This window comes from Seriola lalandi, unplaced genomic scaffold (assembly GCF_002814215.2).
Source record: "Seriola lalandi dorsalis isolate HSWRI2012SDOR001 ecotype SW California unplaced genomic scaffold, Sedor1 jcf7180002054630, whole genome shotgun sequence".
Taxonomy (NCBI): Eukaryota; Metazoa; Chordata; class Actinopteri; order Carangiformes; family Carangidae; genus Seriola; species Seriola lalandi.
Genome location: NW_019525183.1, coordinates 1,828,093 through 1,846,614, shown reverse-complemented (window position 1 = coordinate 1,846,614; position 18,522 = coordinate 1,828,093). Strand labels below are relative to the sequence as shown.

General features: G+C 42.1%; 2 protein-coding genes across 2 annotated transcripts; both read left to right on the top strand.

Moving 5' to 3' along the window:
* The first annotated feature begins 3,570 nt into the window (after positions 1-3,570).
* Positions 3,571-9,439, top strand: LOC111665237 (actin-related protein 3). Its single transcript, XM_023420166.2, has 12 exons — positions 3,571-3,748; positions 4,183-4,238; positions 5,024-5,148; positions 5,251-5,361; positions 5,771-5,866; positions 6,387-6,494; positions 6,586-6,729; positions 7,250-7,423; positions 7,541-7,633; positions 7,721-7,846; positions 8,012-8,095; positions 8,315-9,439. The coding sequence occupies exons 1-12, from the start codon at positions 3,705-3,707 to the stop codon at positions 8,408-8,410; spliced, it is 1,257 nt and encodes a 418-aa protein (XP_023275934.1). The 5' UTR covers positions 3,571-3,704; the 3' UTR covers positions 8,411-9,439.
* A 298-nt stretch (positions 9,440-9,737) lies between these two features.
* LOC111665229 (transmembrane protein 182-like) lies at positions 9,738-13,839 on the top strand. Its single transcript, XM_023420156.2, has 5 exons — positions 9,738-10,065; positions 10,624-10,720; positions 10,821-10,952; positions 11,019-11,156; positions 13,530-13,839. Exons 1-5 carry the CDS (start codon positions 9,919-9,921, stop codon positions 13,769-13,771), a joined length of 756 nt encoding a protein of 251 aa, XP_023275924.1. The 5' UTR covers positions 9,738-9,918; the 3' UTR covers positions 13,772-13,839.
* Positions 13,840-18,522: the final 4,683 nt, after the last annotated feature.

Here is an 18,522-nt window from a genome sequence, read left to right as displayed (position 1 = left end):
ATTTGATTTAATTTTACTTGCAGCAATGGGACCCTCCCTGATTGAGTTGACCAAACATGGGATATTGCAATGTCTACACCTTTTTCTTCAAGATAAAACCAAGCAAGTAAAGCCACATACAGCTTAGCATTAGAATTCACCTCACCTCAGCATTAATACATGAGTTTTGGGGGGCTTTGAAGGGGGTGGGGGTGGGGGGGCAACTTTATATGACTCTCTGGGAAATGAAATCCTCCATCGCTGGTGGTCTCTGGGAGGTTATTTGGGCCTAAATGCTTTCTCCATGTCTTTAACCTTCACACAGCTGCGCTGAGGACGGCATGGAACGGGGAGTTTTATTGAATTAGCCACACTTTAGCAACGCTACCATCACTCAATTATTCATCTATTGATTATTTTGTGCATTGTGCCTCCTCTGTGGTTTTGAAAGTGAGTATGCACATACATTTGCTGTGTTCATTTCCCCAACTTTTAGCTTCCCGTGTGCTATGATGTATGCATTATTGAGTCCAAGGTCTCGCTGTGCAGGTGCATGCTGTGTGCATTTTAAGTTGCTGAAATGCTGTCACCGCCAGGCTGCACTGAAACCTGATAAAAAGCCTTATATGAAACAGGAGATTAAGGTTTTGTCAGAATGAGCCGAGAGTTCAGATTAGATATAATCCATTCTGTATTACACCCATTTTACAATAGCTGCTGGGCCCAGCAAAAACACACATACACAGCATGTAAAATACCCTGTTAGCTGCTTATCTGGTGCGCTAGTACTGCACGTGGAATTATTCCAAACGATCTTAGAGAGAGAAGCAGAATTTAAAAGTCCAGTTGTGTCTATGGTGAGTGTCACCCGGTGCAGATGATTGATTTGTAAGTGCCACAATAGTGTTTCCAAGTAACCATTTTCAATTATTTGCCTAGCAATGCAGCGGTGCATTGTTAGAGACACAATAGAGCAGCTCCCACCGGATGAAACTTGCAGTCAGCAGTGACATTTACAGTCTTTGTGCAACAGATAAATCATTAACACAGTGATATCTGATGACTTTGGTGTTGTTAAAATGATGTTAAGGGCCGGTTGTATCTCAGTTACGTATAGTTTAAACTCTGCGGCCTATTAGCAGCAAAAGCATCCTGCAGTGTGAGGGTGAGCCTGCATGACAGAGCATCATTAATAGGACTCAACACAGAGATGGAGGTGGTGGAGGTGGTGGTGGAAGGAGTCAGGACTGAGAGGGGAAGTGCTGAATGAAGATCTCCCGGGGTTAAGAAGCAGCAAAAACAGGAGATTATTAAAAATAATAAGGCCCACCTCTGCCTCGCTCTAATGACGCGCATGCAAACGCACTCATATCAGGGCTCTGGCAGTGGAAATACTTCAGTTGATGAGGGACCTCAACTCATCTACTTTGTTTACTGTGTCGGCAAAGTGTATCGGAAATGAGGGGGAAATTATCTATTCTGCTGTGGGAGGTGAATTGTGTCAGGTACAGGACTAACAGAGGACAGAGGAGATCACTGCTCCCTTCAGACCGGCTGTATAGATACTGCACATTGTGTAAGTTAAAGTGAATCAGACCCATCCCTCTTAAATGGATCTAATCTCATTTATTTTTTCTAATTATTATTCATGAACCAAATGTATTAACCCATCAATACGCCCAGTTTTGTTATTGATTAAATAGCTAAATGAAAATGAAACTCTATTAAATTCCATTAAATGTATTACATTGGGTATGAATAGGATCAAGCCTGAGGAAAGCACTATTATCCTAAATCTGATTGGTTGAGCAGTCAACTTGATGCAAGCTGATCCTTCACCAGACTTTATTTTCACTTCTGATCCGCTTAAGTGCAGAATCACAAATCTTCATTTCACTAAGTAGGGCCCATAAAGAAAAGTAAACACAAAAGTTACAGCGGTGCAGAGAGGATATTAATCTGCAGCTGTGGGGAATTTAACAAGCATCAGACTATAGTGTTAAATGCATCGCACCTCAGCAAGGACCCTGCAAAATAAAGGAGAAGTGGCTTGAATCACGGTCGTAAAAAAGAAAATCCCTTTTTTTACGCTGATTATTCCATTCCAAGAAGGATGTTTTATAGAGGGATCAAAAAGATTAAACCCAGAGGAGGTGAGGTTGAACTGCAAGAAACACATGATTGTGTTTTGTGTATAACAGTGAGTGAAACACTGGCTCCTGATGATTTGTGTAAGGCTCAAAAACAAGAGCAATGGTGCCCTCTAGTATTCAAAGCAGTGATGCACAGGAATGTCAAGCACTTGCAGAGAAATAGGTTTTTTTGTGAAGTTAAAATACCTTCAGGGTTAAAGTTCAAGGTTTCCAAAAGCATACGATCCATGTGAAACACCTTCAGAGGCAGATAAAGCACTTTCACACACTGCTTAATGTTGTCTTATATTATTTCATTCTGTTAGATGAAATAAATGAATTAGAAATGTATTAAAATCCAAGGCTGATGTCAGAATGAGAATTCATCACGTTTTCTTTTCAGTAATTTGTTTACCTATTAGGACCAATTATACTATGTATCATTATCAGTATCATTGTGAGACAACGATGATGTTCAGTTGTACTAAAAAGACAGGACAAAAGACACCACTTGTGTTTTGTGTCATTTGTCTCTGTGATATAAAAGGAAAGTCCTTGATAGCCGGCTCCTGGTGAATCTTTGCTTCGGCTCTGACAATGCTGAAACAAATTGTTTTACCTACAGCTCTCGATAGAGTTTCCATCAAGTGGCCTGGGCCAGAGAGGGAGACTAGGGCTGTTTCTATCAGGAGCAGCAGAGCCAAGGGCTTTTCGAGGAGACTCGGTGTGGTGAAGTGACTGTTGTGTGAGTGATGAGTCTGCCCGAGGACAAAGGGCCAATGTTCTCAGGCTCTAGGATTGGCTCTAATGTGCTAAGGCACTATGGGGCCAGATTCAGGCCCTAAAGCTCCTTCCTGCTCATATATCGTTTTTATCAGTGGCCCTCCATGCAGTCGTGGAGGGTCAGGACCACTTTGTCTGGCCTCTGATGGCACCTAAATCACTGATATCATCTGGTGGAGTCAGCAGGGTGAGATGAGGTTGGTTGCTATTTTTGTTCAATGGAAAATCACTATAAAAAGAAAAAATTACAGAGCTGCTAGCAACATTTTATCCTTATTATTCTTATTCTTACTTTAACTCTTAATTTAATGACTATTATGTGTTGCACTTAAGAGTATGTCAACCTGCATTTCACTGCAGATGTTGTTTGAGAAAGTGGCAAATAAAATGTTCCTGAAACACAACTCAAATTTGTTTTATATTTTTTTTTAAATCTTTGAACCAGAAAAACATATCAGAAATGAAGTATATATTTATTTATTATTATTATGATTTATTTATTTATATTTAAACTGTAGCCTTTATCATTATATAAGTACATATAGTCTTTGTAAACTTTAATCTGAATATTACAATTGAATTTCTTCCTCGGCTGCAGTAACTGTCCCCATCCACTTGGGGGCAGTGTTGTGGCATGGAAGATGCTGACGCTGCACTAGAAGAAATCTCACCGAACCCGGAAGCGTTCCCGTATCGGCCGTGAGTGCTATTCATTCAGGCTGCTGCGATTTAAACCGGTTACTGTTGAGATATCCGTTCATATCGGGCGCCTGATATATTTACCTGCGAGTAGATTAAAGGAGAGCAAGCATGGCTGGTCGGCTGCCGGCTTGTGTTGTTGACTGTGGCACAGGGTAAGTGAGAAAAATGAAATGCTACTTAGCGTTAGCCTGGCTTTCATTGACCACATAAGCGGCTGTCAAACTTCAGCTAACGCCCTGTGTTGTTTAGCTGTTCAATCTAAAACCTGCTAACGTTACTTAGCTGCATCTGCTCACTTCTCTATTCTTATTGTGTCCGTAAACACAGAGTTAATGCTACAAATGAGCACGCCAAAGTGACCGACTGCTTTATTTACTGTGCTTTTATTCCCAGTACTGCTTAATCATTGCACTTAGCTACTGTTAGCTACTGAAGCTAATGTTACTTCCTGGATAATCCTCATATCAGAAAGCGGATCATCCAGATTATTTTGACTGTTCCTTGACTACAATTCCTAGTAAACACTTTAACCAAAGGGAAAGAACTGTAACTAAACATGTATGCTCATTTTGTTCCTTTTCTTTAGGTACACAAAGCTTGGTTATGCAGGAAACACAGAACCACAGTTCATCATACCTTCATGTAAGTAAATTATTAAAATCACCAAAACAGGAACTTGGTTTCATGGAATTATCGTTATTATAACTGCAACTTAATTTTATCGTAAGTATACAAATGTGTAATACAGTTATTTATACTGTTCTAGCTCTGTTTTAACATTGATATTTATTTCTAAATTTACACAACAAAGTAGAGCTGCAGCAATTAGTTGATTAAGTGATCAACAGAAACTTAATTGGTAACTATTTTGGTAAAAAGAGAAATGGCAATTTGAAAAGAAAAATGTAATCAAAGTCAAAGATATTTATATGCACTGGTACACATGGGTACGTTACCATTAGCAGGTTTGTTTTATTTTTTCCCTGAAGAGAAAAAGCTTTATTTTCTTATTACAGTGTCCATATGTTTTAGGAAAATATCTAGCTTTAACAAAAAGAATCATACATTTGTAACCTGAAAAGGAGCCAGTGGGTTATGGCTGGCATGTCACAGACAGGATAGGGAAGTGAGAAAGTGCTGAGAGATGAACAAATGCATCATTGGTTTTGATCTTCTCTTGGGAATCTGTTCACAATAAGAGAGATGTAGAATAATACCAGCCTTGTGCTTGAACTTAGTTTAATGTTAGTAGAAGGTCTTCCCGTTAATATGATAATGATACTCTTTCTATGTTGCATGTTGCCTAACCCTACCTCAGGATAGTACTGTTATATTAGTTGACATATCTGGATAAAAGGCATTTGTGATCTTGGTTTTGTCTTCAGTTAAACACTCGTGTATATATATATATATTTTATCATCTTCAGGTATCGCAATCAAAGAGTCAGCCAAGGTCGGAGACCAGGCCCAGCGCCGGATGATGAAGGGTGTTGACGACCTGGACTTCTTTATCGGAGATGAAGCCATCGACAAACCATCATATGCAACAAAGGTGGACATAGAAGAGATGAATTGAGTCAGATGTGGGGTTTTTTTCCCCCACAGTGTGTTGCAGTCACTGTTTACACCGATTTCTTTCCTTTCTCCTTCCCAGTGGCCCATTCGTCACGGGATAGTGGAGGACTGGGACCTGATGGAGAGATTTATGGAGCAGGTCATCTTCAAGTATCTGCGGGCAGAACCTGAAGACCATTACTTTCTTTTGGTAAGACCAGGACCAGGACGCTGTGCCTACTGAAAACATTTGGAAGCTGCTATGGTTTGGCATCAAGGCAGCACCAAAAAAAAAAGAGACAAGGGCTTTAATGTGTCAGAACATTAGCCATATGAAATTAACCTTTGCGCAGACACAGTGCAGTCTGTTCCCCCTCTGTCAACAGCTAGGAGCAGTAATAATTTAATACTGACAGTTCTGGCACTTCATCTTGAGCCACATATGTGTAAGGATATGGAGATTATGGGGGAGTATTGAACATTTTAATCCTGGCAAGGTTCATTCGTTCTCTGTTGCGTAACTGAAGTTAAGTCTTACGTTTAAGCTCTCCAAAATCATAAAATGTCAAATAGCGTTTTACATCATTTCTCTGCATCTCTCTCTCTCTCTCTCTCTCCAGACAGAGCCTCCACTGAATACACCCGAAAACAGAGAGTACACAGCAGAGATCATGTTTGAGTCATTCAACGTCCCAGGTCTCTACATCGCTGTTCAGGTTCGTTTCCAAAAAACATTCAAGTGCCAGAAAGAGGCCAGAGAGCCAAACAGCAAGCCTGTAATCCTTTTTCTCTAAAGTTTACCAAACACATTGGCTGAAAAGCTTTGTTTTTTTAAGATGTGAATCAGTTAATCACTGTGGCTGGTTCGAACAAATGCCTCCAACTACAGCACTCACAGCTACTTGTACCCAGACCTGTGGGCTGCAGACAGAATTAGATTTGACTCTTTCTTCTTAAAGACAAACGTTTTAATGGGGAAATGTCTATTTTCACTTCTTCTTTTTAAGTTTCACAGTCTCTTTGATTATTTCCTCTTGATTTAAATCCTGCACGATGTCGTCACTCTGTGGTTCTGAAATCTACAGCATGAATCCTGTATGAAACCGTACCACACTGTTAATAGAGGCAGTTTGTTAAATTAATCTATACTACCTTTCTGATTGTCTCTCCTTGCTTTTTATCACAGCTTTATTACCACTTTTTTTTTTAAATGAAAGTTTATATTTTCTGCTTCAGGCTGTCCTGGCGCTGGCTGCCTCCTGGACATCCAGACAGGTTGGAGAGCGGACACTGACGGGGACTGTGATCGACAGCGGAGACGGAGTCACACACGTTATCCCAGTGGTAGGTGTCACGTTCTTTTCTTATAACTTTTTTTTTTTTTTTGGCTCCTTCCTTATTCTCAACCCTAAACTTGTGCGCGCTTGTGTTCCAGGCCGAAGGCTACGTCATCGGTAGCTGCATTAAGCACATCCCCATCGCTGGTCGAGACATCACGTACTTCATCCAACAGCTGCTGAGGGAGCGAGAGGTGGGGATACCTCCCGAACAGTCTCTAGAGACGGCTAAAGCTGTCAAGGTCAGTATTCATTCCTGCATTGGCCTCAAACGCTGCCAGTATGTGATGCTCCATCCAAAAAAAACCGAAACACTCAGTCCTTGTAGATTTGAAAAGTGCAGAAAGGTCTGTACCAGAAGTTCATAAAACTCACCGAAATATTTTATATGTGGTAACTGTTGGTGTTAAAAATGGGTTTTGATGCATGAAGCAGAAGCGGTCCAGTCCACACAGCATCAGCACGGTCACTTAAGGGGATGTTGTGCTCTTGCATTTTGAGTCATGCTCTGTTTCTGTATTGAAATCTGCAAAACGAAGGAGCCATAAAAGGAAGCGACACCCTCAACAGATGATAGTGGAAAGTTATGTTCTCCCCTGTCATGCATTTCTGAGTCTGGCCACAAGAGGCCAGTGCAGCTACAGAAACTTGTAGCTCACCTGAAATGAGTATCAGAGGTTTAAAATGAAACAGTATTTAATAGACAGCTGTCTCCCATCGCTCATAATATCCGTGTATCACTATATTATTTGGTTTCTCCAGGAGCGGTTCAGCTACGTCTGCCCTGACCTTGTTAAGGAGTTCAGCAAGTACGACACAGACGGCTCCAAGTGGATCAAACAGTACACAGGCGTGAACGCCATCAGCAAGAAGGAGTTCACCATCGATGTTGGCTACGAACGCTTCCTCGGGCCCGAGATCTTTTTCCATCCTGAGGTCAGTGAGATTGTTGAGTTCACACTGCTGCTGCTGACAGATGACGATCCCTAGAAGGAGAGATGTGACCGGTCAGTAGTTGCAAGTGTATAAATGTGAATGTTTCGTCTCGTCCAGTTTGCCAACCCAGATTTCACCCAGCCGATCTCGGAGGTGGTGGATGAGGTCATCCAGAACTGTCCCATCGACGTCCGGCGTCCGCTGTACAAGGTACACAAATCCCCTCCGCGGCTACTCACGCTCATATGACATACACAGAAGGTTGTTTTTTTTTCTGAACGTGTACTTGTGTCACAGAACATTGTGCTCTCCGGAGGCTCCACCATGTTCAGGGACTTTGGCAGACGCCTCCAGAGGGACCTCAAGAGGACTGTGGACGCACGACTGAAAATAAGCGAAGAGCTGAGCGGCGGCAAGTTGAAGGTGAGGGAAATGCAGTAAAAGTATGTCTTATACAGGCTTCATTTTTATTTCACATATTGTGATGTTGACTGCACAGATCTGTATAAAAAGAAAAAGGCACCTAGCTGCTGCAGGAAGTCGTTTTTATTGTCTTAAAATACTGAGTATGAATCTCTGTGTTTGCAGCCCAAACCCATTGACGTGCAAGTCATCACTCACCACATGCAGAGGTACGCCGTCTGGTTCGGAGGATCAATGCTGGCGTCTACTGTGAGTATCAAAACAGCGTTTTTCAGCCCCTTTAACAACACATATCATTCCTCCTGCAGCTTTTTACAATCTATTTTTGATATCAACAAATAATTGTATATAGAAACCTCCCAGAGTTTCTACTTGAACAAAACTGAGCAGAAACAAACGGCAAAAAAGTTTTTCCATGCGGCCCCAGACTTTAGTAAACTTCTGTCGATCTCACATTTATTTTCGCAGCCTGAGTTTTACCAAGTGTGCCACACTAAGAGAGACTACGAGGAGATCGGCCCGAGCATCTGCCGCCACAACCCCGTATTCGGAGTCATGTCTTAGGCGCCGCGGGAGCACGTTCGGCGGAGGCCTCGAGGAAAAGCGGAAAAGGAAGCGGCGCAAGACCTCACATGCTGTGGAAGTCCCATGAGCCTTTGCACGGATGCTCCGACAGACCTGTTCATTCGGATAGAGCGACAGTGGACCAAACAAACTGCCAAAAGAGTGGCAATATCCTCGCAAATTAGAGGAAAGAGGTGACTCAGCCCAAAGGATCCTCAAATAAAAATGTTTACTGCAAGTAGGTTAATAATAGGTGATGAATCTTTAATTTCTGTGTGCCTCATATATGTACTTATTCTATCCTCACAGGGTTGTAATATGTAATTAATCAACATGAGTCCTGTATAAAATGCACTTCTCTGTGTATAAGGGTTGGGTTCTTGCTATATGTTAAATGCAAACTTAAGGAGTTGTCTCAAGAAGCAAGACGTGCTTAGCTAGATCACCTCCACCAACGTCATCGAGTCAAACACCTTTCTGATCGCTGAGTCATCAAACTGGTGCAAAAATGCAACACATTGTTACAATAAGAAAAAAAACAATCAGCAGACAAACTGACCATTCCTGATTTTCTTTTATTCTTCGTTGGTGTCTTTTTTTTCTTTTCTTTTTTTTTTTAAATGTCCCTCAGTACCTGGAAGAAATGTTTATTTGAATTTAGATGAAAATAAGTCAGGCATTAAAAAACAAAAAGAAAAAACCTCCTTTAGGAATCTGTATCTGTTCAAATAATTTGTTCCAGGTTTGACTGAGACGCGTCCCATCGTCTTTTTCCTCCTGCAGCACTCTGACTGATCGTCACCGCTTTCCTTTGACCTTTTTTATTTGTATTAATCATCTCTTGAACAACCTGTCATGGAGAAAAAAAAAAGAAAAAAAAAAAGTCGTATTAATATATGAACTTGCAGTTTGAATGACTGTTGTTGGACCATCACTGTTGCCTAGATCTCAGTTATACTGGATAGCCTTGTACTGTACCAAATCTGGATTTCACTGCTGGCATTCCAATAAATGCCAAGGAGATATTTCTACAGGTGTAATTTCTGTTTTTCAGACTGTACTTTCAGGAATGACATGGTTATGTTTTGGGTTGCAGGGAATACTATGTCCTCTATGTTAAATGGGGCATCTATTTTCAACATAGAGCTATTTTTGTGAGAGTGAAAACCCCCTGTAACTAAATCCCCCTCCAACTGACCAACACATGGTGCAAGTGTTTATTTTCATTCGACTACTTCATGCACCTGATTGGTCAGTGCGACAAGGGAAACACTGTCCAGAGGATTGTGTTTGTCATGATGGTAACTTATTTCTCGCAGCAGAAGAGTAATGGACACATGGATATAGTAAATCAGGATTTTTTTACAGTGTATTTCTATATGGAAATGCAGTTGGAAGTAAAGACGGGCAGCGGAAAATGAATGAAGAAAGAGGAAAAACAAGACTTTTACTATAAAAACAAATGCTGAAACAGAAAAGTGGATAGAAAAAGCCAACAGACTTGAGACATGTCTCCCACTGAGAGGATGAAGCTGCTCCTCTTCCTGGCTCTGTTCTTCGGAGCAGTGGGATTCCTGTTCATGCTGCTGTCCTGCGGGACAGAGTACTGGCTGCTGGCCGCAGAGTCCTGCAGCCGGCCAGAGGACGGAGGAGGGGTAAGTGGCCTGAGAGAGGGGCAGAACGTCAATAAGGCACTCTGAACACACCAGGCTAAACGACTTTATTTGCATATTAACCTTAAAACAACGACTGCTCAAATACATTCATTAATACAGCATTGGAAACCATTAGGGAAACAGAATAAATAATAAAAATGGAAGCAAAATAAGATTGAAAATTTTGGTGCATAAACAAACATACAGTGCAGTAATTACCAACAACAATTAGAAAAACAATAATCAGAAATGTTGAGCATCACACAAAAGAAAAACAGACAGATACCAGTGTGCATTTGTCATCTTTATCAAATGCAAATATAGTATTGCCTTAGTCAACATGAGCTGCAGAGGTCAAAGGTCAATACAATACAAACATATCAGACTTGTCCAATTATTAGAGCACTGCACAACGGTAGAGTCTTATTTCAAGGAATGCACATTGTCATTCACACCATCAAGTCTGCAGTCTGCTGTTGTAGCTCTGCAGCATGTTTGCAGACACATCCCACTCCCTCAACGTTATGATGACTTATTTTTTTTTTTTTTATTTACTAGGCCGTAAACAATGTGAGGATCTTTCACGAGGGTCTGTTCTGGCGGTGCTTCTTCATGGTCACTTCCCATGATTTCTCTACATGGGACCTTTGGATCCGTGAGAACCTTCGCCTATGTGGTTGTTTCAAACTTATACGATGAAATTATGAAAGCAGCACGAAGATTTCTGATGAACATTTTTCTATTTTAACTCTCAGTAAATCAGCCGTCGTCGAGGGTCTGCGAGGCCGCTTTCCTCTTCCCGTTTCCTGCTCATGGGCCAGTGAGATCGTGGGAGGAGGAGCCACACAGTTTACCTCCAGAACCCTATGAACATCACTCTGCCATTGGTTGGTATTATTTGTTAGTGTTTTACATGACAGTAAAGTATGAGGTCTCATTTTCCTCCTCATCAGTTTTTAGGACCTTCTGGAGCATCTTTCTGGTCGCAGGTGTGGCGGCTGTTGCCGTTGGTGGATTTTTCGCCATCTGTGCTGGCCCACTGACCAATCACAGGCTCTATAAAGTGGGTGGAGTCCTTCAGCTTTGTGGTGGTAAGGATACATGTGCTTTAAAAAAAAAAAGAAAATAACAGTAATTCTCTGGCCTTGCCACAACTAGAATCTCACTTATATTATCGTTCACAAATTTTGAAACTCATGTGTTTATGGTGATTTTTCTCAACATTTTTTATTACTCAAGATTCTTAAAAATAAATAATTAACACTTGTTAAGTGTTAATTTTAACAAAGGGAATCAGGTCTATAATGGCTACTGCTTTGACACAGTTCAGTTTCATGTTTGCTGTTGGCTCCACTCGTCGGTTTGTCATTAAGCCTAATTGGTTTCAGTTGCTCAAACACAGGCGCTGTTTGTTTAAGTGGCTCATGAATGGCACCTGAAACTTTATTGATTTTATTTGACTTCTAACAGAAGCGTAATCATCGTCTTGAGTCGAAATGTTTTTAGATGTCAATATTAAGGTTAATGATGCGGCTCTCGGGGCTGGAGAGCAGGTCAGAGACGTACGACTGATGGATTGAGAGGGCATTGAACCCCGGGTCCATACATTTCTAACAAATGTCCGCAGAGGCTGGTGTCTGTCTCGTTTAGTTAAGACCTCCAAAGAAACCGTTACACACAAGTCACCAAGCAGAAATCCTGGCATTAAAATAGGAGAGCATAAAATAAAATAAAGTAATTCAAGAAGTGGAGGGGTCTCCTTCATTGTGGACACAGCCGGTGGTCAGATCATTAGAGATGCAGTAGATTGAGTGTGTTTATGTAATGTGAAGTGTGGTAATGTGTGCCCCCCCCCCAAAAAAAAAATCACACTGAAATATGAGGAATCTTTGGATCCTTTAGAAGAATTTAACATCAAGTTCTGTTCAATGTTTTTTCTGCATTTCAAATGGGTCAAAGATGTTAAAACACAATATGTAAGTTTTTTTGTCAAGAGGAGAGCAGAGCATATCTAAAGTGACTGCATGTTATTTAATTGTGTGGAAAAAATACAATTCAATTATATTAATGTATTTAATTAAATGAAAATCCAATTTTAAAAAAAGGCTTTGGGGCTAATATATTTATTTTTCTATTTTTTAGATGTAATTCAGCTTAAACAGTAATAAAAGGGGGGGGGAAAGTTTCTCTTTAATTAAATGAAAATAGTCACACACCTGTTCGTGTGCTTGATTGCTGCTGTGCAGTGCTCGCTCGTTTGGGATCATCGCCTTCAGCTGGGTGGAGCTCTTAAAACGGCCTCAGTTTGCAGCAGCACATGTTTGACAGTTGTGTGTATGAGTGAGAGTCGCACTGCGGTGTAGTGTACATGTACATGGCCCATTTCTTTTTCCTGTGTGATCTTCAGGAGTTTGAGCTCCGGCTCTCGGCTGAACCCGAAAGCTTTCCTTTCACTCAGGAGAGCTGATGTTCTGTAGACGGTCGTTGGGACCTGGACAGTAATCTTTTAGAAAGTCCCATTTCCCATCATCCGTAATCAATACCTTCCCGTCTCAGCAGAAATCACACGTGTTGCTTCGTACCCACGCGGAGAAAACATTACTCAAGCCAACATTCACCTGAAAACATTCCTAATGTGAGAGACATTGCAGGATATGCTCAGACAGATTCATTTAAAAAGCCCAGGTGGGCATTTAAGGGCTGCCTGTGACAATAATTGCATGTTAATGGATGGTTTTGTTTTTATACAAGTTTCCATTTAAATATTCTGCAAAAAAAAAGTTTTTCAGTCTATGAAAAGTGGCATCCAGCCACCAAGAGAAGTGAATGAAAAGTTAACATCAGCCAAGAGGAAGATCCCTTTCCTCGTTTAACACAAACAAAAAACAGTGTTTTGTGATTATTTCGATTGTCGTCATGTGTACATCATAATTTATTATTCCGCAGTAAAACCAGCAAAGAAAACAATCACCTGCTGTGGGCGCTGGCTCAGTTAAAACACAGGTTTCCAGCTGTCCTGCAGAGTAAGGACTAAACAACGACAATAACAAAGCAAGACGAACAGGAAACAGTCAAGGATTAAATAGTGGGGAAAAGCTGTGTTGAATGAAATCGACAAAATATTGAACAAAAAGAAAAGAACAGCAAAAGTTTTCATTACTTTTAACCTTCTGGTTGGTGACCTGATACAGAAATAGAGCAGTGTGCACATGCAGTTTTGAGCCTATAACATGCTCCGGAAAGTGTGTTAATGCAAGAGAGCACCATCATGCCCATACCCATCACACAAGAGAAAAAATAGTTTGATATCTGTCAGAAATAAGACATGAACCTCTCTCAAACGCCTCTGACTCTGAGCCAAGCTGTGCAAATATTTTTGCGTCAGAATTATGTGACAATTTGGACTGAATCTTAAATCTTGGCAGTAACAGTCGCTACCTTTTTTTCCTCTCTGTGTCCGTCAGGCCTGTGTCTGCTGGCGGTGGTGCTGATGTATCTGATGTGGGTCCAGGTCTTGGACACTCTGGAGCAGTTTGCCCTCCATCAGAGCCTCTCCAGCTGCCCCTCCTTCCATCTCAGCATCCAGCACGGTCCCTCATTCCTCCTGGCTCCGGTAGCCGTCTTCTTCTGCCTGCTGGCCGGCCTGCTCTTCATCCTGGTTGGCCGGAGTCTTCAGCCAGCGAGACAAAAGACACAAAATTCCTGAACTTTAAACACCTGTTGTTTTTTTTCCTGTGCTTCCCTCTAAAATATAGAGTTTATTCACTTAATCAAGATATTGTTGATTGTTTTTGTGTTGAAACTTGAAATACTAATGGACTCCAGACCAAGACCACCACACACTCCCCATAAAATCATCTAATTAAAGGTTCCATATTGTATAAAGGGAGATTTCCATATCTATTTTGATTATAATACAGTGACAGTATCAAAGCGCTCAGTCCACAGAGAAATGCACACATCCTGTATTCAGAAACTGAGCCTTAAAAAGAGCTGTCAGGACTTTTCTAACTTTGTGATGTCACAAAAAAGCAGCAACCGCTCTTCAGCCACGAGAGAGACGCTCCTCTCTTCTGATTGGCTCACCGACCTGTTGTTACTAGAGCTCCAGAGAGAAAGCCTGAGAGAGGAGATGTAAAACATTGAGATGGTTTTTGGTTCTTAAAACCACAAATATATCTTCTTATAGATCAACACTTCAAAATAAAACACAGGAAAAGTGTAAAATATTGATGTTTAAAGTCTTCAATGAGAAGTTGAGTTGTCATCACCAAAGTCACAAATGTGGATCCGACTTCTTCCATCCGAGTACTCCTGTCAGTGACGATAATTGGAATCCTTAATTAGAAATTGGTCATTACAAATTATCTATTTAACAGATCCCATTGTGATTAATACTCCAATACTCTCACTCTGCTGTTATTACAACTGATGAATCAGTTTTGACAAAAGTGGAGAGAAGAGGCCCGACTGGCTCGCGGCCTGCATGCCGGAGGGTTGAGTAGATTGAGTGTGACCGGGCCTGCCTGTCATTAGGACATCAGGTTGAAGCGCTGACATACTGGGTCAGAGGGATGGAGATGATAATAAATTAGACTGTCATAATCCATTTTCTGACAGGAGGGCCACTTCGGGGACGTCTCACAGCGTGTGTGTGTTAAAACGCACGACAGCCACCAGAGGACAGTGTTGTCTCAGGATAGCGTTGTTTTCTAACCTCCATTAAAATCACTTCATCACAAGTCCTTTTTTACATTGATGTCCGACAACGCAGAAGCAGAAATGCAAAAGTTGCAGTGTTTGCATCAGATTAGGTCTGCTGAGCGTGGAGCCAGGAGGGAAATTTGTATGTGATAATTAATTCAACTGTAATTTTCCTGGCAAACAAAAATACATGATTTTTTGTTTTCCTTCAAGTTCAGTACAGTTCACATTATATTTGGGGGGGTGGTTGGAGGGGTGGAAGCCCACAGTCACACCTTGATAATTGGAAAAGGCAAACAGACGCGAGACCTTGAGATGATACAGTGACAAAAGGGAGAGAAAGGGAAGGAAAAGGGGTGGGGGGGGGGGTAGTTGACACTGCTCATCAGCGAGTCTTTCAATATTCCTTCATGTCTGACGCTCCTGCACCTCTCCATACCTTCTCCTCTTAATCTCCGCTGCGAACAAGGTGAGTATAATTACACCTGAGCATGTCACAATCACTTCCCCGGCCCTCACTGTGTTTGAACATCTCTGTCACCTCCTCTCCCTCGCCACCGCCGCTGCCGCCGCCGCAGTCATGGGTTTTTTTAAAGGGTTGATCTTTATTTCCTACACCGACTACGAGGAGATCCAGTCATATCACTTGGTTTCAATCTTTTGAGAGCAGGATCGTGGCAGATTCATTACTGGGCTCCCAACAGCGGATGTGGTGCCGTTGTAGCTGTCAGCCCCCCCCCCCCCCCCCCCTGGACTCATACACCGCCACCAGTAGCCACATCATCACACTGGGTCTTTGTCCTCAGTAGATAGAGCTGTCCGCAACAATTACCACAGGGGCAACAAAGACATCGACTAAAGACACAATTCATCTCTATTATGCTTTTTTAAAGACATTAATCACAAAGTTTAATTGAATTCCTCTAGTTGGGAGTTACATTTTCTCTATTTGGGGGCTTCAGTAATAAAAGAGTTTGGAATATGGTGTCAATATCTGTCTGGAATCAACAACCCATTGTTTTGAATTTCCAATACTAAGTTATTGTAAAAATTGCACCTGGAAAACAAGTCACCAACAAAAGTCACCTTTTGTACTGAACTGTATAATGTGACTTAGTTTCTACTTCACCCACGTCACAGTTCACAGGCCCTTTTTCTTTTTTTTCTTTTCTTTCTGTGCAACTAAGGCGTCTGAATGAGCTTGATGTGGAAATCTCATCATGCTGCTTGCTGTGCTGATGGTGCCCGTGTGTGTTTTCTGTAATGAGCATACAGGCAGGCTCAGGTTAATGTATGCCTACAATCCCACTGAATCAGGCGCATTATGTCGTATGAAACACAAATAATGATGTATAAGGACGTTTTCTACTCTCAGAACATAAAATGAAACATACTGAGCATCTATTAAAAGCTGGATGCAAGCATATCCCACCACCTCTCCTGGTCCTCCCGCCCCCCCTGTTCACTCTCCTTGGTGTACTCTACCTCCATGTTACCCAGAGGCCAACCCAGGGGGCGTAATTATTCAGGCCTTTGCTCAGCCAAGTAGAAGAAATTAGCCTCTTCTCCCGAACCAAGACCTTTCTAACCTGCACCAGGACCTCGGGCTGCCTCTCTGACTAGCATGACCCCCTGTGACTTCCCTCTCCAGACCTTGTGTTTTCCATACATATGAGCCTGAGCTGGCCGGAGCCATGCTTGGCTGCTCTATGCCCCCCCCCACCACCACCACCACCACCAATGTTGCACCCGGCTGGCAAAGTGGGGCTGGGGAGCTGCGGGCTACAGAGTTGGAAAAACACCCCCACACACCTCCACTGTTGCCGTGCGTGCCTCCTGGGAGGATGCCGGTGTCCTCCGGCCAACGCTGTGCTTTTACAGCAATTCAACAGCAAGTCAAAGACGGTAAGCAGCCGGACTGAGATGTGTCATTCTTTTGTGGCCGTAAAAAGCTGTGATTTACAAAAGCAATGTTGGAAATTGAATTTATGAACAAGAAGGAAGTTCTGTAACCTATTGTCTACATTTCAAAGTTTTCAAATTACTGCAGGTCAATATCTAAATGAGCAATTATGGAAAAGTAGAAAGTTACATAATGAATGCTATTATGACAGCGTATGTTCTCTGGGTGTTGGGGCAAAGAATAGCAGCTTCTCTTCCTCCTTTTATTCTCCACTTCATCTTTTCTGTAATTTGCCCTATTCTTTTTCTTCATTGAAATCATTTTCGAGTCACAGGTGATTGAATTTCTAACATCTGTGCTGTCAGGTCCTCCTCTCTTACCTTTTTCTCCACCATCCTCTCCTCCTGTCTGTCTTTGCCTCTCTCCACCTCGCTCTTCATCTATTCAGGCCAGTCGGGCAGGGGATAATGAGGTCTGCGGCCCGGGTGCTGTACTCCCTGACTTGCCGGGTACAATAAGAAAAAATTCTCAAGGCGTTGCAATCGCGAAATCTTCCAGCAAACCGTGTGCTGCAGCTTTAAGGGGAGAGAAGGGGAGTGCCAGTAACGCATAAATACGCAACAGCGGGGCTAAAATCGTTTATTATTTGTGTGGTTTACAGCAAGTAAGACAGTGGATTTGTCCTGTAACATACTGCCATGCGTTGGATGGAGGGATGTGTAATACGTCAAACTTATTAACCATAACCATAACCACCACCTGCTCCTGGCAAGAAGCCATATGCAGTGGCAGAGAAAACTTCCATATAGCACCTTTTCAGATCAAAATTCAGATTAAAAGCCTCTTTATTGGCGGACCTACTGTCTGATTTAATCATAAGATATGTGCAATTTCACATTAAAATTGTGCAAATTGTATCTTTTTGTTAATGTATATGCAGTGGCTCAGCTAGCCCCACTTTGCTTGCGTCTGGAGTGGATCTTTTCTTTCAAACTCAGACCCACCGTGTCTGGCAAAAAAAGGATGACATCAGGAGGATTCAATTTGAGGCAATTAATTCTTTGTCTCGTTTCAAATACGATTTTCATACGACACCGTATCCACTCCTCCCCTGTGCCTGTCCCCTTCTTCGCTCCTCAGTTCATTCTGTAGTCTCACGCGGTATCTCTCCTTATGACAGGCCTCTTACCTTGTGACTACAGATACCTGGGAAGCTGAAGGCCTTATCGTGGCGAGGGCCAAATGAGGCGCAGGTGGAAGCGATGGCTTTTTCTTTATCTGTGGCCTCTCTCCCTCTGCCGGCCACCATTTCATCAGGTCACTGTGTGTACATTCGGAAAGGGTAAACTGATTCTTATTGAACTAGTCCACAACCTCGCCTCACCTGGGCTTGGTGGCTCTAAATGGGCTTAACCCTGTTTCTATTTTCTCCCCTCATTCCCATCTATTTCTCCCGCAACCTTCTCCTTGCCTTTTTCCCCCCTTCATTCCTCGCCCTTTTTCCCGAAGAAAACGATCAACACCGTGTACTGGAAGAGAGAGCGAAAGACGGCGAGAAAGATTAAATCCAAGTTTCTTTCATCCATGAACGCTTTCATCTTTTTTTTTTTTTTTTTTTTTTAAGAGCATTTGATGGAAATACCTGCTTGAGTGTTGCAGACACCCTTAAAATACCATTAGCGAAGTCGGCGCACTCCTCGATATCTCAATGCCACTTATGGATTGAGTGTAAGAGAGTGAAAACGCATGAAGGTAGTGGAGTTATTGGTGCTAAAGGAACAGCGCTAATCCACCCTTCCAAAAATGTAACCAAAACTAAATAGATGATTTCCCCCCCCCCCCCCCCCCCC